At 45.2% G+C, this 26,885-nt stretch overlaps 1 protein-coding gene across 4 annotated transcripts in view; it reads left to right on the plus strand.

Annotated features, from left to right (window-relative positions):
- The window catches only part of LHCGR (luteinizing hormone/choriogonadotropin receptor), a 1,835,933-nt gene that overhangs the window by 1,340,660 nt on the left and 468,388 nt on the right, over window positions 1-26,885 (plus strand). For all 4 annotated transcript variants that reach the window (XM_069608404.1, XM_069608401.1, XM_069608402.1 and 1 more), the window contains one exon: window positions 4,874-4,948. In XM_069608404.1, the coding sequence (XP_069464505.1) occupies window positions 4,874-4,948 (75 nt within the window). The remainder of the gene's footprint in view (window positions 1-4,873; window positions 4,949-26,885) is intronic.

The raw sequence follows: 26,885 nt of genomic DNA on the forward strand, positions 1-26,885 counted from the left end.
CGATGGAGTGGGCAGGCAGGCTCGACACCTCTCTCGGTCCTCCGCCGGGCGGTGTGCAGGTGTCCGCTGGGCCTCCCTGCTTCGTCGGCGGTCCACGCTCCTGCGCCTGGTCGTCTTGCATCCTTGGCTTCTTCTGCCCCTCGGAGCACGAGCGATCACTTAGTGGTTTGCGTCCGCCATTTTGTATTTGGCGGTCCCGCGCCTCCTCCCTGCTTCGTTCTGCCCTTTCCGACCTCCGATTTTGTTCAGGCTTTCGCCCGTGCGTGCCCTGGATCCTCCGGTGCCGTCCCTTCGATTTGTTTGTGTTCTCCCACTGATTTTTGGCTGTTTTCAAGGATCATGCGGCAGATCACCCAGGAGGTCTCGGTGACTCGCTTACTCTCGCATGGCCGCCAAGCCACGCCCGACCTGTGCATTCTTATGTTGGATTTACCTATCAAGGCATCGGACAGGTATACGGTTGTGATATTTTTATGCACCATGTCCAGTAGGCAGAATTTAATCCTCTTCAATCGGCAGGCAGTGCAGGTCTACTCTTGCTGAGATAACGTGATCAAACTTCCTCAGTCCCGCAATCGCTCTGACTGCACTGTTCTGTATTATCTGAAGACTGCTGTACTCTGATGTATTAATACCTTTGAGAAGGCTACTGCAGTAGTCTATCCAGAGGCGTAGACAGGATAGGGCTTGAGGGGCAAGGCCCACTCAAAATCTGTAAATGCCCACTCAGCAGCGCTGTGTGCGCATTTACAGATATTTTTGTCAGTGCACTGGGCCCAACTGCATTAGCTTCAGACCCCATTTGCTAGACAATCCTGGCTACGCCTCTGAGTCTTAGATGCAATTGTTTCAAAATTGGCTTTTGAAATAAATGGGTGTTTCTGTGTGAGAGGTTTTTATATATTACGCTGATGAGAATACCAAAGAACTCACTTGCGCCTTCATTTTCAGATGTTGGTCTAAGATAATGGGCCTCATTACGAGTCAGGCGTTAAGGGGTTAACGGCGCCGTAAACGGCGCCGACCCTTAACGCCTGATTCCGAGGTCCCTTTGCGCCATGGTGAGTTTAACGCCTGCTTTTTGCAGGCGTTAAAATCCATGGCGCTAAGGGACCATGGTGCTAATTACGCCACCGTAATTTACGGTGGCGTAATTAGCGCCTTCCCCACTCCCATTAAGCCCTATGGGGCAAAAATGGGAATGGGGAAGGGTAAATGGGACATGGGGATTTACCGCCCCACTCACCTTGGAATGGGGCGGTAAATCCGCCATCCACCATGGTGTAAACATAGTTTACACCATGGTGGTAAGGGTACGACCCAGGCAGTAACTTACCGCCTGGGTTGTAATGAGGCCCAATACCTAGAGTTTTTACCTTTGTTTTGGCCTTCAGGTAGTGCCCCGCATATGTAAAGTTGTGTATAGTTATCACCTAGCTTTTTTATTTTGATGGGTGTACCGACAACCATGACTTTAGTTTTTTCCTTGTTAAGTACAAGGCCATTCTCTACCATCAAAGCTTGAATGATATTGTAGACCTCATTCAGTCTGGCTGTGTCTTGCTCATAATCTCCTGTCAACTGGATGACACATTGCATGTCAGGCACATAGTTCGTGAATTCAATGCCATTTCTGTCCAGGAGCTTGAACAGTGGGATAGTAAACATATTATAAAGGGAGGGTGATAGGCAGGCACCCTCCGTGACTACAAACTGTAGAATACTCAGTGGTGCTTCCGCTATGTCACTACACACCCTAAGTGTTCTGTTACTAAGAAAGGATTGGATGCATGCCGAGGCAGTGTCAGAAAAACCGGCTACCTCCTTCAACCTGGCAATCAGTAAATAATGGTCAACCAAGTCGAATGCGGCGACAGGTCCAGCAGCATCAGGACTGATGTCACACCCTTAGCCATGGTATGCAATAGATTTGACTTAAGGTCCAGCAGGACTGTCTCCATGCTGTGACCCTGTCTAAATCCGGATTGCCTGTCGTGAAGAATCTTGTTGTTATTAAGAAATACTGAAATCTGGATATACGCAACGCAGTCCAAAATGTTAAACAAAAAGGAGTATTAGTGATGGGCTTATAATTGAGTGCATTGAAGGCACACACCCCGGTTTTTTTTAACAACAGAGAGATCCATGTTGTTTTTAGGTAATCCTGGACATGACTTTCCATAATCGAAGTGTTAACAAATTTGGTAAGGGCTTTGGTCATGATGGCTGAGAAATGCTTTGAAAGTTTCAGCCGGACCAGAATCCCCCTAACAATTGGTTGGTCTGAGTGTATCAATAATATTGGATAGTTCTGTCCTTGTGACTGGATGGAAGTTTAAAGCAGGTACTTCCAATTTTTTTGGTAACTTCCTAGTATATGCTTGTACAGGAACTGCTTCTGTTCTTTTGACCTCAATATTTTATTCAATAATATCCAATTTATTCAGCATGGCTGTTTGGATGGATTAACACCATTCTGAGTTTTGAATTGGCAGATTTTCCAGGGGTGGGCACAGTGTTTCTAGTTCCTTTAGAATTTTAAACAATTCTTTAGATTCATGTTGTGCTTTGTGAATTCTATGGTCCAGCATATTTATTTTTTGCTACTATCATAGCCTTTTAAAAAACGTTAGAATCCAAAATGGCCGCCAGCCTAGCAGGCTGCGCCACGTGCCATTTTGGGACCTTGTGCCACGCCCTGTGGGGGAGGGCACAAAGGCCCTGAGCCAAGTGCAGGCTCAGACACGGGAGGAAACGTCCTAAGCCCGGAACCTGAAACAGCACCGTCAACCTCTGAGACCACTGTGGTAGGAGCTGAGCCCTCGGCTGACTGGCTGTAATTGAACCATAGCCTTAGAGGCCTCGGGCCTGGCACAGCCTAAATCCAAGGAACCCTTGCATGTGGGAACCCCGGAAAAGGAGTCGCCGCGCTGAGGAGCCAAGCTGAACAGAGGGACTAACTTGTCTTGACGAGAGGTCCTGGAGGCCAAGTCCTTAGAATGTGCCAGGGGAGAAGTGTGGAAAATCTCCCTCCACCATGACAACCGATTCTTCAATGCTCTGTGAGCAAGAGCGCTGCAGGCCGCGTCCCAGCTGTGATCAGGCCCCAGGCACTCAAGATAGAATGCATGTGAGTCCAAGGTCGGGAACGAGCGGCCGCATGCAGCACATCGTATGCACCTCTTGCAGCTGACATGCGCCGGGGGAGGAGAGGCACCGAAGGGACGTTAAATAAGATTGAAAAACTAAGAACGGGGAGCAAGCGAAAAGTTACAAACAGTCTCTGCACTGGCTCCCAGGTTGGACACCGTCCATGTGGAAAAAGGGATTGAGGTGAGATTCTGGAGAGGGGGTCCTCATCACACCGTTTCCACGGCTGAGTCTGAACCCTGCCCGGTGTACTAAATTTAAAGGGGAAGCTCAATTATTCGATGCCAAAGATTCCGGTACCTGTTGTGGGTTGCCCACAAGAATGGAGGAAAGGGGACGGCCATATGAGTATGACCATATCGAATGGGTATCAGAGCTGCAGAGAACCCTTGCAAAATGTTGCCATCTTGCATTTCTCAAGGATGGCTTGTATCGTTGTAGCCAGCCAAGGTATTTTTTCATCGTACCAAGAGCTTCCTCTATTGTCTCCCCTGTATATTTGTCCCCCCCATAGTTATTTACGCTTAGCGCATTTTGCATTTCGGATGCTAGTATCAAATGCACATGCTTTTGTCTTATTTGCAACCACATTTGGGTTGCCTTTAAAGATTCCAGCCCTATGGGCCAATAGACTTAACCAAATCTCAATCTCATTTGTGATGTAACCTCTGATTTCATTACAGTCCCTTCTACTCCTCCCCAAAATGTCTACATAGGCCTTATCTATATTGGTACTAGACCAGCACAGGCGGTTTCCTGCATGGTTAACTACTACATTTCCACATTTGATGTCTCTACACAAACTGTCAGGGGCTGCAGGTCAGTAGATAATATTGTTTCCCATCATGTTTGTGTGATCATCTTAATCCAGATTACCCCATGCACTTTATGGTTTGTTGCATATTCCAGAGAGGGCAGAGGAAAATATTTTTCAATCCAATTTTGAGAACCTTAATGTTAGACAATGGGCCTCATTAGGAGTTTTGAGGTAACCATGGCGCTATTAGCGCCATGGCTGCCTCCAAATCCTTACAGACTCCGCCCTGGTGAATGGAGCTATTACCGCCTCATTCCAAGGTTGGCGGGGGCGGTAATTCCCCATTCACCAGGGCCTTTCCCCATTCCCATTTGAGCCCCCATAGGGCTCAATGGGAATGGGAAGGCGCTAATAATGGTACCGCAAATTGCGGTACCGTTATTAAGCACCAAAGTCCCTTTGCGGGTCCCGTCCTTAACGCCTGGTAAAACCAGGCGTTAAGGGAGGACCTGCAAAGGGAACTCATAATAGGGCGGTAAGGGATTACCGGTACCGGTGCCCTTACCGGTACCGGTAATCCCTTACCGCCCACCTCGTAATGAGGCCCAATGTAAAGTAGCTATGTGGATTAGGCTATTATCCGATTATTTTAATTGTCACGCCATTGCCTGTTATTTACATGCAGCTTTCGCTGTTAGGCAAATGATTTGCAAACAGTGCTAGTAGAGTGGCTGACCACTATTTTAATAACTAGTTTATCTATTGTATTGTGTAGTGGCATATCATATCAGTAATAGAAATGTAACGTTTTAAAACTATTGTTGTTTTATGTACTTTGATGGAATTTCATGTTTTCTGAATAAAGGACTGTTGTATTTGTATGAAGAGGTTACAAATAATTCTACTAGGATTAAAAGTGTAACTTTTCTAATGACTGAACTCAATTTATAAATTTGAATTTCACAGGTTTCTTAACGACAATCATAACCTAGAAATAATCCACAATGATGCCTTCAAGGGTGCGACAGGACCAAATCGTTTGTAAGTACATTAATGATTAAAATACACCGTTATATGCTTCAAATGGCATCATATGAGTCATTGGAACATGTGGATCTATATGAATATCCAGAGACCATTATCCCCCAGGGCTATAGGTCAGCACATACAATGCAGAGCAAATGCCTCAAGGAGACGACTGTAGCCCTTAGCACTTACAAGATGCTCCAAAATAAAAGATTACTGGTTCCAAAATTCCCATTGCATGGTTGGCCCATACGGCACAACAATTTATAACTTAAAACAATATATTCTTACATCATCAGCATTGACTTTAAGTGATAATTCAGCAATGGTCCTGGAGAGAGTGTGCACTCCCAAACAGGTACTGTACTGACTGGTGGGCTCAGTCAGAGGGTTCAAGGAAACACAGGGGGCCATATGCAATAGCTCCTAGTAAACACTTTACTTTTCTTAAGGTGCCCTACCACAGAAACAACTCTGTTATTGTAAACAGGTCCATTTCACAGTTCACACTATAAGCTAAAAAGGGGAGTAAATCATTATTCTCCTTCATAGCTGGTGGTAAAGATGGAAGCAATCGCCTGGAGAAGGAGTGGCAACCGGCTGTGTTACCAGTTTTGTTTTTGGTCTGGGAATGTAGCCTGTTGAGGACTCCATAAACGTTTTACCTTCTGTGCGGGCTGCAGGCCACATACATGAGCTTAGGCCATGCCTTCAAACTTGCCTCTAGCACCTCCACCCCATGCAGTGGCGGCACCAGGACCACTCATCACATTGAAGAAGTAGGAAGTTATCTGCCTGCTTCATTGAGAGCAGACAGACCCTCCTGTGACTGTGCAAAGGAGAACGAGCTTGGGTAAAAGGCTGGAAGACCATCCTGTTTGCATGTAGTAAGAGAAGTGTCAAATACATCGACTGTCCAGATATTTAACAGGGAATTGTACAGCAAAACCATCACCTTATCCTTTGTCTCTACCCCACCCCCGACCCCCTTTCTCTGTGCATCTCCTTGGCAGATGTTAACCAGCCAGTAGTAAGTCAGAATGCATCCTTCTGATATGGGATGCAATGCTGGTTTACCATGAAGGGTACTGCCAGGACAAAAGCCTCACATGATGGAGGTCCTACACATGCCTTTGCTAGAAGGTAAACCATTGTTGGTACTACACAGTAGTTTATTACTGCACTGTAATTTCTTCTAGTATTCAGAACCTTACATTTAAGTTTGTATCAATGCTATTATATGGCCATCATGTGATGAATAGTGTATGCAATCCAAAGTTGTCTATGGAATTACTTTTCCCAATGTTCATCATTTTCCTAAATCTGGGACTACAAATACGCCAAAAGACCAGTGACATGTTGTTACTTAATAAATACAAAAGACATTGTTAAATATAAGCATGCTTTGGGTGCCCTAATGGAATTTGCTTTATATGTGTAATTTCTAAGTTCTTGGTGACAATCCATTTGAACATAGGCACCGATTATGGTTATCAATTTAAGCATAACTCTTAGCAGGCTGTTTCGGGTGAAGGAGCTGGTCACTAGCACATAACTCCACAACATAGAAAAAAGCTTTCAAGAAGCACAAAGGCATGCGTTTTAAACTCGTAATGAGGCCCATGAAGAAACATTTAATTACTGTAACATTAAACGTGATCAGTAACCCCCACTCCTCAACTTACATCATTTACTGAGCATAGTGGACATTGAGAACGGCACTGGTGGAGTAAAAGCGCAAACGCAAGTAGAGGCTATTCAGCTCTACCTAAAGTCCCTACAGTACTCTGGTTCCCTGTAGCTCACCAGCAGAGGTAAAACAAAATCTCATTGAGGAACTGCTGCCTTACCATTTGGTTGCATTGCTGACACCAATGCTTAACCCTCCTGAGGTGCTGAGGTATTCAGAAAATGCATAAACAGGAAAGAGACATAAAAACATAATGTACAAATGGTGAAATAAAACAAATAAAGGGGTTGGGAGAGTAAATTGCAGCACATAAGTAAGCATAGACTTTTACAAAGAATCAGTATTTCTACGCACTTCTAGATTTCTGTATTAAGTCAAATAAATCAAATGTTTGGAAGACTGGGAAGCCACAACACTGTAATCAGTCATTGGTTATGTCTCCAATTGACATTGTTATATAACACACGCAGCGCAGTGGTGAAATAATTCTTTGTATTTTGAAAGAGGTGGATGGGAACATTCAGATTATCCCTCATGTCCTCAGGTTCTCATTGAGCTCTCATCAGATCAAGAGCATCTCATCCTAACTTCCCTCCCCTGCCCTAGATGTATTCTCATACTCCTACTGTGGCAAGACTTTGCAGTTCTCATCCTCTTCCCCAGTGGTCTCCTTGGGTAAAATGTTCTCCTCCCCTGGCTGGGTCCTTTACAGGCTGCAGTAATTGTAAGCCCAAGGCTAATGATTGCCCTCCCACATTTGATCTGCAACATCCTCATCTCAGTCTCCCAAAGCTGCAAACTTCTTTTTAACTCCTATGGCTTGCAACTGCCACCAGGATCTGGGCTAGAGCCCACAGCATGAGTCCATCTTCCTTTTTTAGCGTTTTGATCAAAGCCAACTCTCTGTAATGCGAGCCTAACTCCCTTACACCATAGTGAACTGTACCACATTTTATGCTAGATTGAGAAATAACTGTTCCAATGAAAGTGTTCATTGCTGGGTCAGTTTTACCATTATGCCCGGGCTGTGTACTTGTCATATGCCACTGTAAATGGTTCCCTCTCCTCACTATGTCTGTGGCTTCTGCCCCTTGTAATCAGGTGTTATCTGTCATTTAATAATTCTGTTACACTGCGGCTCCTGGCCCAGAATCCCAAAGGCTTAATTAGAATGTCAGTGGACAGGTGGTCCTTTATTCAGGCTGCCAATGCCACTGCTCGCATTTGGTCATTACACTTATGTTTGTGCTGTACGAGAATGCCCCCTTCCCCCTTCCTCATGGCTGCTCATTCTGCTTCGAGCTCTGCTTCTCACCTGAGGTGCACTTAAGAAAAGAGTCCCATGCAACGAGCAGGTTCTCAGTTTGTGTGAGCAGCCAATCCCCGAAGTATACATAATCCTGAACCAACTGATCCTGCAACCAGTTTATTCTGGGTTTCCAGCACCTCTACAGGGTCTCCCCAAATGTGACTCCATCACAGGAGCCCAATATAAAATACAGTAAATGAGTATGTCTAAATGCAAACCAAATTGTCTTGGCTCTGCTTTAAAATGTGATGTTCAAGGCACTTCGAAACCTGATAAAGTTGCCACATGCCTTGAAAGGGCCACTAAGGAGACATATTCAGAAATCATTGTGGACGCTCATGACTACCAGGCAGCGGAGCTCTTCAGAACAAGAGATGTAATTCCTCTTTGACCACAGTTAGGAATCAATGCATTTTAGGGTTGCCATTTCAAAGAAACATGTTCACAATAATAAATATTTACTTTTGAAATCCAAAGAGGTTAGCAGCAGTGGGAGCAGACGTATGGATCTAGCAATAATCACACTAGTTCCTACAAACGTTGGACAGGTGACTTTATAAGGCCATCAGAATAAGATAGCTAATGATGTCGGCACTGTAAATGCCTCTGAAACAGTAGTTGAAGTATAGGCCCCCAATTCTGTGAATATGGATCTGAAAAGAAACTGGGATTGTCCTTTTGCTCAGAGATCGTACAGTAACTTGAAATTGCCTGGTGGCTAGCGTGAGGGTTAAGCACTCCCTTCTGGAATGAGGTAAGCCTGCACTTCACAAGTTTGAAATGCGACAGGGTGGACTGAGGCCTCCACACAGCCGACGTTGATAAATTGAATACTATCAAATTGGTTAATAATGGCTATCATTGCAGTGTGTAGAAGAAAGAGAAATCCACCACAAAGCACTATACACAAAATCAATATTAAAATCAGAATAACGATATCACAATACATTTGCTCAAGACCAACAAAGCAGGAGGGATGCAAAGAGGGTGTCTCAATGAGACTGGAACCACCAAAAAGCCTGCTCTATTACATTTTATATTCTATAAATTGAGAGCTGAGGTTGATGCAAAATAATCAAACTAAACTCTCTCCTGTGAGGACCATGTCAGATGAGGCTAATCACCAGACAGAACAATGATGTGCAAATCAAGCAGCTCAAATGGAAGCCAGAGAACTATAAAAACCAGGACAGATGGTAAAACTTAGGATTTGTTGGGATTCACAAAAATGTTGCCTCTTTTTAAGAAAATGAGGTGATATCATTTTTGCTAATCATATTTAAAAATATCATTACTTTAAAATACATGAGACAAAAAAGGGGCTATCTGATAAGATTTTAAGGTTTTAACAATTGAGAATGTGCACCAAGTACATTTTTATTTTTTTAGAATATATCTTTATTGAGATCACCAAAAAAGATGAACATCCATCAAACAGCTTGAAGAGCAGATGACAAGTTTAACAATCTGATCCACAAATGTATAACTTTATAGAACAAAAGAAGAGAAAAAGGACAGGACAGAGAACAGCCCACGTTTTTCCCAACCCCCACCCTCTACACCAAGTGCGTTTTAAATTAAATGATCAACCGAAAAAGCCATGCACACAACTTCTCTGTTCTGGACATTTCAAAATCAAAGAGAAAATATAAAAGAACAAAGGAAAAACAGACCTTCCATCCTAAATAAGGCTTTTCTTTCAAGATCTATAATGATTGGAGATAAGAAATTCCACAGAGGAACTTGAAGATCAAAAGCTTTGTATTGAAATTCTAGAGGCATGGCTATTTCCACTTTACCACAGAAGCGACAAAGACTATACAAGTTTGAATCCAATAGTAAGGATCTCTGCAGGGAAATAGAGGAATAACTGATAATGTCCAGTAAAAATAAATATTAAGTCTTTCTATATTCCGTTTCGACTCATTTGTACACATACTGTCAGAAATCAATCTTTTTCCTGTCTGCATTTGTGCATAAAAAACTAAAAATAGGTCTATTGCTTTCTTGGCTCTGCAAGCTGTTCTGCCTTTTAATGGCTTTCCAGACTGGAATCAGGGAGTGGGCAAAGAAATAAAGTGATATCACATCAGAGTTTTGTGGGCCAGTAGTAGCCTTGCATTTGTCAGAAAAGTTTAAATGGAGCTTGACTTGATTTGCAGGAAATCGTGTGTGTGTGGGGGAGGGGGTGCACGTGCACGCAACCTATCCCAGGAATCAATGCACTCAGTCACTGTTTCTCTGCCTTCCCCTGCTGTCATGTTTCTTTCCCTCTAGGTGAATGTAATGTATTGGCCTATATCACTCTACCTTGCATCTCTTATGCTGTAACCTCTACTGTTGCCCTCCAGTCTTTTTCCTCTCTGAGTTGAGCCTGGTTGGCTTCCATCGCATTCTCCATGCACTGCCTGCTGCTGCCCGTGCTGCTTGTCTCAGTCTGTGCCCTGCTGTTGCCTGTTGATCCCTCTGTTATCCCCCCTTGTTCCCAACTGCCCTCCTGGTGCACCCCGTGGGTCATTGCTATGTGCAGTGCTTTCCTTCTTTTCTGCTCTCACTTCTCCTTCGCCTCATTCCATCACACCCACTATGGTGCTCTCAATATCCCCCATGTTCTCTTTTCTATCTCCTATTCTTCTCTTCTCACTAAGTCTGGAAGGAAGAATCACAAGAAGGACACCCTGGTCTCCAACCCAGGACTTCCCATCGCAGCCACCTATGTCAGTGCCTCTTCCAAACTCTCAGTGACATCCTCTTTGTTGTTCCTTCACCCGACCTATGGACCCTTCAAATGGTCGCGCTTCTCTCTCCGTCCTTCTCTCCGATTAATGGTGGCACCTGGTGGGAGGTCCTCATGGGCCCCTTACAGTCTTCCAGAGTTGTCATTATTGTATATCTAAATGGCACAGTCATGGTCCAGGGCCCTCAGCCCAATTTCCTTCTATTTGATAGGTGCCTCCCTGCCTCATCAATGTCCTTCCTTCTCCCGCTATAACTTCTAACACTTCCTGGACTACCCTGCCTCCTCCTCCTTCTACTGCTCTGGCTCCCTTGCCATCCTCTACATCTCCGGCACCTCTGTCCACCTCCTCTCAGGCCCCCTTGCCATCCACTACCTCTCTGGCTACTTTGCCTCCTCCTCCTGCCACCTGTCTGGCTCCTCTGCAACCTCTGTCCTCCACCTCTCAGGCTACCTTGCCATCCACTATCTCTCTGGATACTTTGCCTTCTCCTCCTTCCACCTCTCTCACTTCTCTGCCACTTCCATTGGGGACTCCTCTCCCCTGTACCCCCCCGGAGGTCTTTCAAAAGTGGCAACCTGCTCCACGTGGCTACTCTCAACTCTCGCTCCGCTGTCAAACACTCCTCTGACATCTGCCACCTCCTTGAACTTCTGGACCTGGATGTTGTCGCTCCTACTGAGACATAGTTCGAGGCCTGCTCTGTAATGAGTTTTGACACACTGTTCCTTGAGGGCTACAAGATCCTCTCCGAGCCCAGGCCCAGAGTCAGAGTGGCCCTGATCTTTACTGAGTAAATCTCTGCTTCCATCATCCCCACTCAGTCCTACTCCACCTTTGAATGCCTGGTCTGCAGGCTTTCTATCTCTCCTGGCCTCTCTCTTACCTTGGCCACCAACTACAGGCCACCTGGCTGGGTCACCCTCTTCAACTCTGAATGGGCTGACCTCTCCTACTCTCTCCTATCATCCTCCCAGTTTCTCCTCCTTGGGGATCTCAACATCCACCTGAACTCCCCAGACTCCTCTGGGCTCTTTTGCATCCTATGCAACTCTTTCCATCTCCATTCTGCCACACCTTGGATGATCTCATCTCTTCAGACATCCCCCTTTCTAATCCTCTCACTACACCTCTCTCCTGGACTGACCATTTTCTTCTCTCTTCTCACTTGAAACTTCCTGTCCCTTTGTCAAAGGCCCTGCCAGCACTGCCACCTTCCTTCGCAGTCATTCGATCTCCAAAGACAATACAGACTCTCCATCTTCTGTAAGAAGAACGTCCACATTCAATCCTGCATCTCTGCAGCCTCTGACAACATGGCCAAACCTTTCAAAATCTGCAAGAATCTGGCCAATCCTACCGCAGTATCCTCCTCCTCTACACCCACCCAGGGCCTCTGCATGGCTCTGGATTCTCATTTCACCACTGAAACCCAGGACATTCTGTCCGCACTCTCCACCACTTCTCTCTCTCTCTCCACCCATCCACCCCTCTGAGGCCTGCCTTGGCCCCCCCTCCTCTCATTCTCCCCTCCTGCAACACCTGAAGATGTTTCCAGGCAAGTCCGGTTGATTAAAGTCTCATCTAAACAGGTGACCCCCTGCTCCTCCAGAACCATCCAGGACAACAGTGATTCTCTTGCTCCAGCCTTGGCCGATTTCTGTAATCACTCCTTCACAACTTCCATGTTCCCCTCTCTTCTCACGCACTCCCTTGTGCACCCCCTACTAAAAAAAGTCTTCTGCCGAACCCTCCTTTTCAACAAACTATCGCCCGATCTCCATCACTCCTTTCCTGGGCAAACTCCTGGAGAAGTTGGCTATCTCCCAGATAACTCTCCACAATGAATCTGTTGGTTGTCTCCATGACCATCAATCTGGCTTCAGAGCACTGTATAAGGCGTGGAAATCGGTTACCCCTCCCTTACACTATCACGTAAATTGTGATTGTACCACCAACCCGTCTTAATGCTTAATCAATAAACACCACTAGGCACCAGAGTATCATTTATATCAATAATTCATGTTTATTCTTTTGTTAAAGAAAGCTAATTTTTGTTTGTATCTCTCATAAATTATACACAATAATCATAATCATATCATCAAACTCATCAGTGATCAACAAAAAAACATTCTTTGTATAGGGGTTAGTACACAGTGGGCCTCATTCCGAGTATGGCGGTAAGGGATAGCGGCCACCGCTAACGAGAGCGGTGGCGGTAATCCCTTACCGCCATACTCCGAGTTCCCTTAGCGCCATGGTGCTTTTAACACCTGCTTTTAGCAGGCGTTAAATACCATGGCGCTAAGGGACCTTGATGTTAATTACGCCACCGTAATTTACGGTGGCGTAATTGACGCCTTCCCCACTCCCATTATGCCCTATGGGGCAGGAATGGGAATGGGGAAGGGTAAATGGGGATTGGGGAATTACCGCCCCGCCAACCTTGGAATGGGGCGGTAATTCCGCCAACCACCAAGGCGCTGCCGGTCCGGGTACGGCGTCAACCAAGGCGTTAATAGCGCCATTGGTTAGCGCCGTACTCGGAATGAGGCCCAGTGACTTCAAACATATCCCGTACATAGTTTATACAAGTAGGTCTAAACAGCTTGTTTTGTCGTTTTCATTGAGAAACACAACGATTCCCACATCTATCGTCGGTTCCTCCATCATGTAAATTCAAATAACACAAGATTGACCTAGTCAGATAGTTGGCCTAGGATGACTTTGTACAGCCACACAGTTTTTGTGGTATGAGGACCTCAGTGTTGCAGTGTCCTCTATGGAAAAAAGGGGGACTAGACAAAGGTATATTCTCTAACAATCTGTCAACATGTGTTTCGGCCCCTCTACTAAGAACCGCTTTTTCCTGGCGTTCTCAGACAACTATTTGTTGGGCCATCATCAGGAAGAGAACCTTGCACGATGTTGGACTCCATCTTGGGTACCCCAAATATTCATGGACACTCTAAAAACAGACATACATTACTACATTACTTTTTAAAAGAACTTTTTCAACTTTATTGTGTTATGACTACAGAAATATATAGTCTATGACAGATGCAGGGTACACTACCCTTAATGTTAGTGCCAGGTGTGTTTTTCAATCAGAGTCTTCTGTTTTTTACACACAAGAGTCATGTTTTATTTCCTTCTATGAGAAATGAAACAAGCCATACTCATTACATAGCCTATCCACTTGGCTTATATCACTATTCCACTAGTTGTAATATTACTGAAATACGGAATTTGCTTGTGTGTTATTTACACTTATACGTATTCATCGTATTTTTACAGTTACATATCTTTCCATGTGGGAATATATACCACAGACAAAGTATGTTCCCTGCTCTCCTGCACAATACTCTCTACATGCAATCAAATTTAAGTCTGTGTACCAATGACCTGTTTGCTTCGAACACAACTTGAGAAGGGACTGCCTCTGCTTGATAAGTACTTGTGCGTTATTACACAGTGGGTGTGCCGCTTCTTACTTGATTGTCAAACTAGTGGAAGAGAGAAACCAATTTGAAGGGTAATAATTCCCTGAGCTATGAGCATTGATAGTGTCAAAAGCGTGCTGTATCTTGGCGCATTGAATATAGACCCCTCTAACTCGTCTTCTTAATACAAACAGATTGCTATACGCGGTCATGAGGATTCATGTGTCTCCTTTGTAGAGCTGGGCCCTGTATTTATTCCACGTGCATTTGTTAGCCCAACAGATGGTACAACAAATATTTTCAATGGCTTACTCACCATGGGCATTATGTTTACAGCTGAACAAGGTCTCAGACATCCGTTTTCATTTCACTCCTCTACTCGCACAAGGTGATAAACGCTTGTTAAATGTGCAAGCCTCGTTTTGCGTCCAATCCTGTGCCTGACATTCATCCCCATATGGCTGCAAATTTCTTGACAGGCATAACAAAACATACAACCTAATGTTGTTCCTATCTGAAACCGTAGCGTAGGGCACACATCCCTGGGTTACTGAAATAACATGCGCTTATGTGTCAGGGGGAAATTTGTTCATTCTTCTGATTGTGCTCGAGTCATTTCCCTAAACCTAGTCATGTTTCTGTCACCCTGATAGGGTTGACTGGATCGAATTTGCGTAGAAAGGGATTAAAAAAAAGCTGGGATCACAAAAAACCAACAAACTAATGTCTAGTGATAGGGATTTATTGAAGTATATTTTGTGTTATATGATTGCTCCCTTCTAAAGAAGGCTTATTCAACTGACTGTTGAATACATTAATAATTGTTTAATCAAGAAACCTTTTGTTTAAGTGTTTATTTGAATAACTGTCATAGTGAAACTCTGTGTTGCAACCTTACAGCTCACATTGACCCCTCTTGAGATACGCCTGGCTGCTAAGTCACTCTAACAACTTGTGTAGTACATGTGTATACCAAAGGTTGTGTTAACTATTGCCAAGAGGTCAAGGCTAGTGCAGTCTCCCACAGGGTACTGCATACCATCTTGCCCAACACCTGTCACACTAGTTTTTCTTCCAGTATCATCTCCTGAATTCTGGAAAAATATCTTAAACCTGGTGATCTGAAGAATTAGTTCAACTATACTTCTGTCTGGAAGTGGTCAGCTCCCAGGTGGGAACAAAGCAGAGTCTGTTTTGTGGCAGGAAAGCACATGTTCAGTCAGGTTAAAAATGGGTGTTACCATTTTGGTTGCTGTCTGGAATTCCATTGCCAGGTCTGCATTCTCAATACTCCAGGCTGTCTGTTCCTGCCTCGTCTGCCTCTCCCCTGAAAAAACTGTGGTTGTTAATCAGGCGGGCCGTGGTAGGAGTGCTACGGCAAAACAAGCTGTTTAGACCTACTTGTACTGAATATGTTTGAAGTCACTGGGCCTCATTATGAGTATGGCAGTACAATAACAACGGTGCTGGTAGTGCTATTGGCATCGTTGCTACCATACTGCCATACTACGAGTTGTGCTTGCGGGTCTCGCTCTGCCCGCCATGTCCGACCTGGCGTGCAGTGAGGCACCCGCAAGCACAACTCGTGGATGCACCGGCACCATTATGAACGGTGCCGGTGCATCTGAGCTCCCCATTCCCATTCAGCCCTATGGGACCGAATGGAGAGTCCCTTATTGCCGGCACCTGCGAACGGGCAATTACCGGGACCACCAAACTCGGCATGACCCGGTAATTGCCCATTCGCGGGTGCCGGTAAAATCACGGGTTTGGCAGCAGCCGTGCCTTTGTTACAGGCACGGCTACTGCCAAATCCATAATGAGGTCCACTGTGTACTAACCTCTATGCCCAAAAATGATTTTTAGAATGTTTTGTGTTCACTGATGAGTTTGATGATATGATTGTGTATAATTTATGAGAGATACAAACAAAAATATGTTTTTTGAAAACATAAGGAAAGAATAAACACGGTTTTTGATACAAATCATACTCTGGTGCCTAATGCTGTTTATTGATTAAGCATTAAGATGGGTAGGGTTACAATCACAATTGATATGACAGTGTAAGGGAGTGGTAACCGATTTCCATGCCTTATACAGTGTATTTCAGGTCTTCCCTGCTTGATACCGGTCCCCCGTAAACCAAAAAATTAGGGAAGAACCCATATCCTATATAGATGGCTTCAGAGCAGCTAGAGGCATGGAAACTGCACTCCTGAGCACCCGTGAGGAGCTGCTCTCAAATCTTGACTCTAGCTCTCCCTCTGTCCTCCTTCTCCTCAACCTTTCCTCTGCTTTTGATACAGTCAACCACAACATCCTGATTACCCGTCTCTGCGAGACCCTTGGCATCACGGATCAGGCCCTGGCTTGGCTGACCTCCTTCCTCCTGGACCGACGCTCCCAGCTTGGTCCTGTGAGAAACCTGAAGGTGTCTCACCCGCTAGTCCCCAGGGATCTGTCATTCAAGTGGCCAGGACATAGCCATCGCTATTGGATGCAGTTCCAGGGTGTGGACCAGTACGGGAGGATCACCTGGATGAGGGGTCTTCAGGGAGTGGAAGTGGGACACTGAAGAATGAGATGCGGTATCCCCTTCCCTGTAACACTGTTTTTATGCCCTACCAGGCAGGATACCTAGAAGCTCAACCCCACCCCACTTTCCCAACACAAACACTTCCTCACAGACAGTTCATCGTGAGCTACAACTGACTAACACCAGAGCCATATACCTGACATGTCCCAACACAAGGGTCAGGCAGAGTCAGGCAATTACTGATAATTGCATACACACACCCACACACACACACACACCTGACTTCCATTGCACTTGCCCACACAGATAAAAGGCAGAGCACGAAAGCACACTCTGAGCAAGGCAAAATGCACGAGGAAGCAGCAATTCCGAGATGACAGTTTAAACCGAGGAGAAAGGCGTTGAGACCAGAGAGGGTGGCAAGGAGATAACTACCCTTGACCTTTTCGGAGAAGAACTGTGACTTTCAAGAAGCCTCAGGGAAAATAAACATAAGACCGGCAATTGCAGCTGAAGAATGATGCAGTGTGTGTCGAAGGTAGATGGGGCCCTCCCGCATTGATAGCCAAAGCAGGGAGAAGCGATTGCTGCTGTGGTACTGTCCTTGGCTCCGACAACAAAGCAACGCCAGCAAATTCAGCATAGCCAGTGAGTCAGAGAGACTGATAGCAGACCGGAGTGTGTTACGCTCAAGGTTACAAGCGGCAACATTGTATGAGGAAAGATGACTCGTATGTGATTGAACTTTATGAAACTGAAATAGGTACCAGTTACATAGTGGTCCAGCGCCACGTGGGTGCTCGCTCGAAAGTCTCTGTTTTGGTATCCAACTGAGCATGTGAGAATTATTAAACTGTGAAATCGAAGTGGTCCTGCAGCGGGTCAAGCTAAATTGCGTGCAAATTTGAAAGTCTTCGAGCCTACAAACTGAAGTTGGTCTGAGCCCGGCTGAGGGACACTAATTGTATAAAAGGGGATCTGAGCCCGGAAGAGGGGCATCCAGGGTGAACCCTGAGTCACCCGAGAAGATATTGCTGTGGCAAATGTGAACCCGACTGGGGGATGCCTGCAAACTAAAATTGGTCTGAACCTGGTTGGGGAGAGGGGGAGGGGTGAATTGTATGAAAAAGGATCTGCGCCAGGCTCAGGGCGGTCCAGGGTGAAGAGTGAATCGCCCGACTTGAATATTTGGAATCAAGAGACTTTGAATGTAAGAGACTTGGGCACAGAAGGCACTGATGATGGTAAAAGAAACTGTGTCCTCGTGCGGAAGAACCCCAAGAGTGTGCTATGCTATGCTCGAGTGAAGCACTTTGTCCTATACTAAAAACATGGGAAAGGGAGGCCAATGGGCTGAACATCCCGACTTATTTTGTGAACACTTCTTTCTTTTTTTCGTGAACTTTACCCCCACACTATTTGTAACTCAGCAGTAAGCATTGGCAATAGGTTTTTTAGTATAGGCCTGCTTCATTTGACGAGACTCCACTAGGATGGTATTATTATTATTTAATGGTCGTAGCTTGCTCCCATCTTAGATTTAGGTTTAGATAGGTGTTTTTCACACCCTTGAAATGTGGTGACTTGTGTCTGTCTTACTTTGATACCATCCCTTCCTTACAGTTCCTTTCTTTCCACCACCTCTCTTTCTTCGTGTGGTGTTTCCCAGGGCACTATCCTCTCCCCTTGGATCTTCAACATCTATCTGACCCTTTTGGCCCTCCTGATCTCTACCGTCACCTCTAACTTTCAGTCTTATGCAGATGACACACAGCTCTCTTTCACTATACCCTCGGCCTCATCCCTGACAATATCTGCAATTCACTCATTGTGCGCCTCTAACGATCTCTGCCTTAATGCCAGAAAGACTGAGAACCGTCTCATTGGGCCCCCTGCTCCTGCTTTCCCTCTCTCACTCAGGCCGCCCTCCTTGGGCTCTCTGCCCTCACCATCTGATGAGGCAAAAAACCTTGGAGTAATGTTCAACTCCACGCTCTCTTTCTCTCCACACATCACAGACCTTGCCAAGAAGATCACTTCCAGCTTACCTCCTCAAAGATATTATCCCTCTTCTCAGCTTCCCTCAGAAGAAGCTCACTGTCTCCAGAGCTCTGGTTCTCTCCAGGCTGGACTAATGCAACAGCCTCTTTCTCAATCTGCCTACCTCTACTCTTCAACTCATCCAGAACAGGACCGCAGTACTTATCCTTGGCCTCAAGCCCAGGGACTGCATCCCTCCGGCTCTGAAATCCCTCCACTGGCTCTCGGTGGCTGCAAGGATCAAGCGCAAGAACCTCTGCATCATCCACAAGGCGTTTTGGGGCAATGGCCCTTACTACAGTCAACTCTCTCTTCCTAAGCACCTTCCTCCTAGAGCCCTTCGCTCACCTACATCTAACTCTCTGTGGGTGAATCACTTATCCAAGAAGAGATTGGATGGTAGAACTGTCTCCTCTGCAGGTGCCTCCCTCTGGAATGGCCTCCCTTCCTCTCAAAGACTTGAGCTGGACCTCCTTAAATTCCAGAAACTCCCCAAGACCTACCTTTTCTCCTCTTCTGTCTCTCTCCCTCTACCCGTATAACCTTCCCTTGTTCCTGCTCAGTATGCCGACTGTCTGCCTGGTTGTCCTCTGAATCTTACAGGACACTAGCCCTCCCCCCAGACCAGTCCACCTGCACTTGCTGCCTGGCCCTACTTGCACTGCCTCCTAGCTAACCTTGCACTACCAGGCTGGGATTGTCCCTTGGAGTCTCAGCCTCCCAGCACTTGGGCCCTGCTGCTCTTGGTGCACTTCTCCATGTTCCCTATCCCCTGCACTTCTTGTTTGCACAGTTGCATGATCTGACCCTTTGCTGCACTTGCACGTTCTGAAAACTCACAAGGCATAGTAGGTTCATCCTTTTTTTCCTTTTTCCCTCCACTCTTTTTTAATATTTTTGTGTATTTGAATGTGATTCACTCCCTTGTTCCCTCCCTTTGCCCTGTGGGAGCTTTGAAACAGTATGTACTTGCTGTATAAGCGCCTAACAAGCGAACAATAAATAAAATGACACCAGGCCTAGTAAGATCGTCGTCTTGTCCTCCCTCTGTTCCCCATCCCTTGCCTTGGTGCGCCATGCAACACCTGTGTATAGGCGCATAATAAATAAGAAATCAATCATTCAATTTTTATTATAAATGAAATGGTGGGGTAGCCAAGATGGCAGACGAGACAGACCTGCCTGTATAAGGTGCCGATGGAGACTCTGAAATGAGGAAAACAGTAATAACGCCCATAAAATAACAAACATGATAACTTGCAAGATGGAGGGGAGTCGCCAGCGATGGAGGAAGATTTAGAAATTGATGGAGGTCCCGATACACCACTCTGGGCCCGCGCGCCGAATTGGGCTTCGTTGTGCAGGGACTGCAGTGGCACTTTCCCTGGGCAGCATTGGGAGAGAGGTGAAGAATGAACCAGTCAATCAGATGACCCACTGTAATATATCCCTTTGCCAGGGAGACTTGCAAGAGCACCGAGCAATGGGCCGCAAAGGAGGTTCGGACAGGAGGCAGCAAGAGAGACAGGAGGCATACAGCTAAGAGTAGCAATGGTGCTCAGCGCAATCTAGAGAGTGACTGGGAGTAATGAATGGAGAGGAATAAGGTACCCTCCCTTCCAAGACTATGGATTGGCATGCCTGGGGGTGACATATAGAGGTGGGGACATGAAGGGAGGAAAGCAGGCTTAAACCTACCACCACACCAGTATGAGTGCAATCCCGGAGAGCCACACGTGAGATAAAGCCGATGCATTCAGATGGTCCTACTATGAATTGAGGGCCCAGGCATCACAAAAGAAATAGGACGGCGAGAGATCCCTGTAATGCACTGCACATGCTGTCGAGAGGCGTTGTGCTCAGTTTATAACAAAAAGTAGCTGCCAATGCAGTGGGGCTCCAATACGCCAAACAGGGCACAGAAAGCTAAACTTGACCGATTTGCATTTATCCACTGCTGGTCCAATGAACAAAGCTGAAGAGGTGGACACTTTGCAGATCACCCTAAAAGACCAGATTACAAGTGGTGGTAGGTGTGGTGTTAGTCCCCATCTATTGGAGTCCATAAGACTCCATAGGGATTCCAGCAGAATTACCGCCGGCAGCAATTCTGCTAATTTGGCTGTTTTTTAGTGGTAAGGTGGAGGAATTACCTCCAGCATTCTGCTAGAGGTTTTTCCTCCACCTTGCCTCAAAGACTAGTTCGTGGGTGTGTTAATGCAGCAGTAATGCAGTGGTGTCCTCCTCTCACTACTCTTCAACTCCCAACTCCACCCACCTCCACTCCTACTCCCAGCATATTCTACCTATGTCCCTCCAATCTACCTCACACCTCCAACCACTTGTCTCCACCCTTTGATGTAACTTTTTTTTGGTGATACAGCTGAATAAATCAACTTTTCAAAAAACAAATATACATTTCATAGATCATACAACATAATTAATAACAAGATTTTTGCTATAATAAAATATCAATGAGGACCATGGAAAATGAAACAAAGTAAGAGCAGATAAAGCAATTAAAACTTAAAATCTTAAAATCTTATACATTTCAACTCATTTCTCCAAAACAGAAAAAAAAGAAAAATGCATTACTTTAGGTATTTAGAAATAATGTTCTCAGATCAAAATTAGGTTTGTAAAAGAATTTCACCGGGCAATATGGCTTCCAAAAAGTGCACCATAGCCTTTATGACCGAAAATCTTGTACTATTAAATAAAATACACCATATTTGCTTTTCATCCAGGTCCTCATACAAATGACTTCACCTTTATCCACACTACTACTACTCCCTCCTCATCACTATCTTCTCCACACTACTACACCTTCCTCCACACTTCACTCCTCCACTCTACTACTACCACTCTACCTTCTCCATATTCACACTCCTTTCACTCTCACAACACTTCCCACTTACTCCCAAGACTCACAATCTCAGTCACTAGTTATCCACACCCACTCACTAATCGGTAACGCTTGCTCTGGCCAACCATTCCCTCACCTTTTGCAAAAATCACCCCATGCTCCAATCCACCATCCTTCCTCCTGCTGGTCTCTTGGTCTGCTACCTCCTTTTACTCAGACCTCACCTGAATAACCCACAACCTACTGCTTCCTTTTGCCTCTCATGTACACTCCTACACATCCTCTAATTGCTTTGATGTCCCTGGCCAATCTGATCTTGACTTCCCCTCCCGGGAGGGTTACAACCACGGCGAGTTACAAAGAGTGGGCTAAGCCCCCCCCCTTTTTGGCACAGTGCTGCCATGTTGCAATTATTGCAGCACCCGCCGCAAAGTGTTTGAGTTCATGTTAGGAGCCTGTGGTGTGGACACCCCTATGGTAAATGCAGTCTCGTGGAGGGCTTCTTGCTCCGTTTTGTGTCCATGGCAGTCCAGCCTGGCCACATCACTTCTGCAGCTTTGCCTGGCAAAGCTGCGAGAGCTGCACTATGCCTAGGAAAGCAGCGTAGGTTCTCTGGTTCCTCCTCTGCAGGCACTTCCCCTTCGTGTTGAAACTGCCCATTGAGGCTGCAGAACGTTGCCTTGCGGCCTTGGAATCCGCATAGGCTCTCCTGTTCTTCCTTTGCTGGAGCTCTCTTCTCCGTTTGTTTCTGCCACTGCTAAAGTGATGCATAGGTCACTGATAGGTTGCTGTTCTCTGTGTGTCCTCTTAAGCAGAGAGAGGGGGAGGAAAACGTAGGAAAGAAGGCTGATTCGGGCAGCTTGTCTGAAAGGCATGCCCTATAATCCATTTTTGTCAACTAACAATATTGGCAGTGTTCGGTCATAGAGTTTTGACAGATAAGGCATTGCCCTTTAGGTTGTGCCTTCTAGTGAAGTCATAATCTAGACAGTAGGGAGAGCCTAGCAGTATATACTAAACTGGGGAGTAGGGACACCTCTGACAGGGAGGGAGTGGTCTTGTAAGATGAGATAGAGAGAGGGACATCCCTAGCGTCCTGAACATAAATTCAATAAACACCCTTGAAACAATTGAACCCTCCACTGTGAGTTGGAATGTTCTTTGATCATCCATCAGTGACACTATATTTTCCTGCACTCAAAGAAATTGCCTTTTTATCGGAGTAACAGAGAAGTGGGAGAGCACAAGCAGATTAAGGCATATGCTATGGAAAAAATTAATTCATAGAAACCTGCAATGTAAGATGGTGGCCGCATGTTGCCTCAGATAGCAGTGCCAAGGGGCAGTCTGCTGGTCACCTGCGGTCTCTGTAATTCACATAAACAGCACCATTCCTGAAGCACAGAGCTCATTCCTGTCAAGTCAAGCAGGAAGTGGGTCAATAGCGAGTGTGGGGGTTAAGCGTAAGAAGAGGGCAGTGCAGGTTAAATTAAGGTAGTGCAGCAAGGAGATAAAGGCAAGGCTAGAGAATGGAGAGGTGAAGAGAGAATATAGAGATGAGTAGGAGAGCTCTCAGAGGAGGGGTAGAAAGAGAGAGCATAGAGGAGGTGGAGGGAAAGCAGAGAGGAATAATAAGGGAGAGAGAATGGGGAGGAGGAAAGAGCGATATGTGGTGAAGAAAGAGAGTCTGAGGAGTTAGACCACAGAAAAGAGGAGAGGAGGTGGAGAAGGAAAATGTAAAGATAAGTCAAACTAAAATTAATTTCAGATATAAGTTCATGAAACCCCATAGAACATAATACAATCATTAAATAGATACATCAACACAGTATTGCCAGATCAAATATACATATCACAAAGATGTCATATTTCCACTACATGAATACAAATAATTCATTTATCTATAGACAAACAAACTCCCCTTCCAGTTTACAATGCTATAATGCATAGTGCACTGTCATGGGCTAATGTTTACAAACCTGTACACCAACTTACCTTCAAAACAAATACATGCCACTTAGTTTTCCAAATCCATATCATGTTTCTGCATGTCCACGCTATGCATACAAACTTGGATACTGCATACATGTACATGTTTGTGTGTTGTAGATTTACAAATACAAACATCTTTTTTCAGTGGCCTCTTGGCAAAATACATCTGGCAGTGTTTTAACCATTTTATCCTGGCCTCCTTACATAAGCGGTAAAGAAAAAGGAAATATGTTTTACAAAACGTGTAGAGAACATCCTAAAGGCTACAATTGTGTAAGGAACTCCAGGTGGCAACAGTAAAGACAGACACAAGTGATCACAGTTTATTAAACTGTATAAATGGGTTCGAAAAAAACACCTAATCTAAACTTAAATCTAAGATGGGAGCAAGCTATGACCATCAAATAATAATAAGCAGTCCTAGTGGCGTCTTGTCAAATAAAGGGACCTATACTAAAAAACCTATTGCCAATCCTTACAGCTAATTTCAAAAAGAGTGTGGGATAATGTTCACAAGAAAAGAAAGAAGTGTTCACAAATGATAAGTCAGGATGTTATAGCAGGGGGTCTCCCTTATCCACATTTTTAGCACGGGACAAAGCAGGACCTTTGAGCACAGCACACACCTGGGCCTTGCCAGCACAAGGTTACAGTTCCTTTCAACAATGATAGGACCTTCTGGGGCCAAGTCTCTTTACGGCACAGTCTTGTGCCTTAGAAGGCCTGATGAACCATAAACAAAACAAAAATTCCTTTGGTAATCTTTCATGTTGGGCGATTGCTCTTCGCACCTTGGATCCCCCTCAGCCGGGCGTCGATCCTAATCTTTCATGTTGGGCGATTGCTCTTCACACCTTGGATCCTCCTCAGCCGGGCTCTGATGCTAATCTTTCACGTTAGGCAATTCACCGTCCGTATGCCTAAAGCCAAACTAGTTTCACCTCTCCTTGATGTCGTCCAAACAGAATCCATGCTGCCAATGCACAGGGTTTTGCCCCAGCAGAGTGCGTTATTTTCATCTTTGTTTCACGTTTATGGGCTGTGATTTGCAAGGGGATACAACATGGATCTCCAAATGAGGAGCATTCACCAGAGTTGGGTTTGAATACCAACTCCACCTATGCCTTTTTGATTTGGACTAGTGTTTTGCTTTATTTTACATATTAAAGAACTACACCATTAAAAATAACCTGGTAGCTTTATTAAAATGTGTGCTATACTTAATAGTGTCACTTCTGCAAATTGCTGTAATTAACCTCACACATTAGATGGCCCAGGTGATATATGTGTGCACTAACGGCCCATTGCAAACAGTTCCCACTTGACGTTTAAAACCCTGTGCATCCAAAGCCATTATTGTATTTTTCTACTTTTAAAATGTAATTGTATTTATTTTTATTTTTGTGCTTTTGTAACGAAAAGCATTAACATAATCTGAAAACAGAAACGGGCATAAGGTGAGCGACAATAAGTCTTGCATAGTACAGTGCAGCGTGATTGTGGCATTAACCCCTCGTTCCAAGGGCTGGAACAGAGGTAACGGCACGGCAGCCCAAGTTAACGACTCGAGCAAAGCGAGGGCAGTTAACAAGGGCTCCGAGCCTTTACCGGTAACCGGTGGTGCTAAAAAAAAAGTATTTTCATTCATTGGGGGCGCCGTGCGCATCCCGTTCAATGAATGAAGATACTGATCCAAACTTGCGCCATGGTAATGGAAGTCGGGGCTCCGTACGGAGCCCCTCTTCTATGACCATAGCGGCCGGAAAAGGAGAGCTGCTGCAGCGTCCAACCGCTGCCGCCACAATCAGGTAAGTGGGAATTTGGAGGGGAGTTGTGATCTTTGCAAAAATAAATACAAATATGGGAAAGGGGGTGGAAGGAAGATGGCAGCTTGCTGCGGGGAGGCAGCCTGTGGGTTCAGTGCAACGCAAGCAGAGATTATAGATTGCACCCCTCCCCCTGGGAGCTAATGTCAATTATTATAGCGTGCCAAGGTTCGGTTTGTGGGAATACCTCAGTATATTCTACAGAATCTTGCCTGCTTTGTCAACTAAGATATCTGTCTTTTGTACCCTCATTTCAATTAACTGAAGCACTTATTGGTTGAATAATCCTGTGTGATGTAATCTTGATATTTATATATATATATATATATATGTTTCATAAATAGGAGCATGTTATCTGCCTTTACTTGTTCAAGCCCTGTAGCAAGGTGAACATACCCCCACAAGAGTTGCCAGACCCAAAGTTGCCACAAATGTGGGTGCTAGATTGGGACCCATTTTTAAGTTCACAATAAGCCTGGTTTCCGAAAGTCCTACAAGTCAAGGCAGGTTTCCTTTCCTCCACGATGACACAATTATGCAATGGGACCATACGGGCCCTAGCTATTTCAATGGCACCCACAGCACCTTCTGTTCCTCTGTTGGTCTGGCTGCTCACACTCCCCACAGGGATTGTAGGCTCCACATCCTCTCTGGACAAATCTTTCTCCAGCAGGTCCTGTGGCGCAAATCTATTCGATAACAAGACAGAAGATGCCGCAAGTGGCCCCTCGATCACCTTGCAGTCTGCTTGTGACAAGAGTTCATTTTTCGGTGGCGGTCTCAGGAATGATCTCCCCCAGTATTGGGAATATTACATTCCACCTGAATGGTGTATCGCTTACCATCACATTGGGTTTCATTTTAGGGACCTCATACCCAGGTAGGATGCTGCCGCCTTCAACCAATGCGGCACGGGACACACTGGTAGGACTAAGGACGCGTTTGGCCTTTTCACATAGATCCGCACAGGTGACTCGTTTGGCTGGCATAAATGTAGGTGCGACCTTATTTTTTATTGGGGACGAGTGAATTGCTTCAACAGATGGATTTACTACCACTGCACAGTTAAGAGCCAAGTGATCAGCCCTTTTCTGTTTGGCGTTCCCCCCAGGTGCCCAATCTACTTACTAGAGTTGTAGTATCAATGCCATGTAAAAGTGACGGCATTTCATCTATCATGGCATTCGCTTGGTCAATTGGAGCCAGCAATTTGGCTATTTTTGCGGTCTTTTTTCCCTCTTGCGAATTCAGAGGTGATTTCGCTGCTTTTCATTTTGACATGAAAGAAATAATGAATATAAAAGATCCTAAAAGTTCGAAACAATATTTATGAAATAAGCTGCACCCTAAAAGTCAATGCCTTCTGGAGGGCAAGATATTAAAATAGAAATACAAGTGCCAGGCAAATATCTAATACTACTTTTCCAAAAAGGACAAATAAATATAATATACTCCAAGACATTCGCTGCAGTTTAAAAATAATATCATCTAACATATAAATGTGACAATTAT

Source organism: Ambystoma mexicanum, chromosome 4q (genome assembly GCF_040938575.1).
Source record: "Ambystoma mexicanum isolate Mex_15411 chromosome 4q, UKY_AmexF1_1, whole genome shotgun sequence".
In the NCBI taxonomy this organism is placed as follows: Eukaryota; Metazoa; Chordata; class Amphibia; order Caudata; family Ambystomatidae; genus Ambystoma; species Ambystoma mexicanum.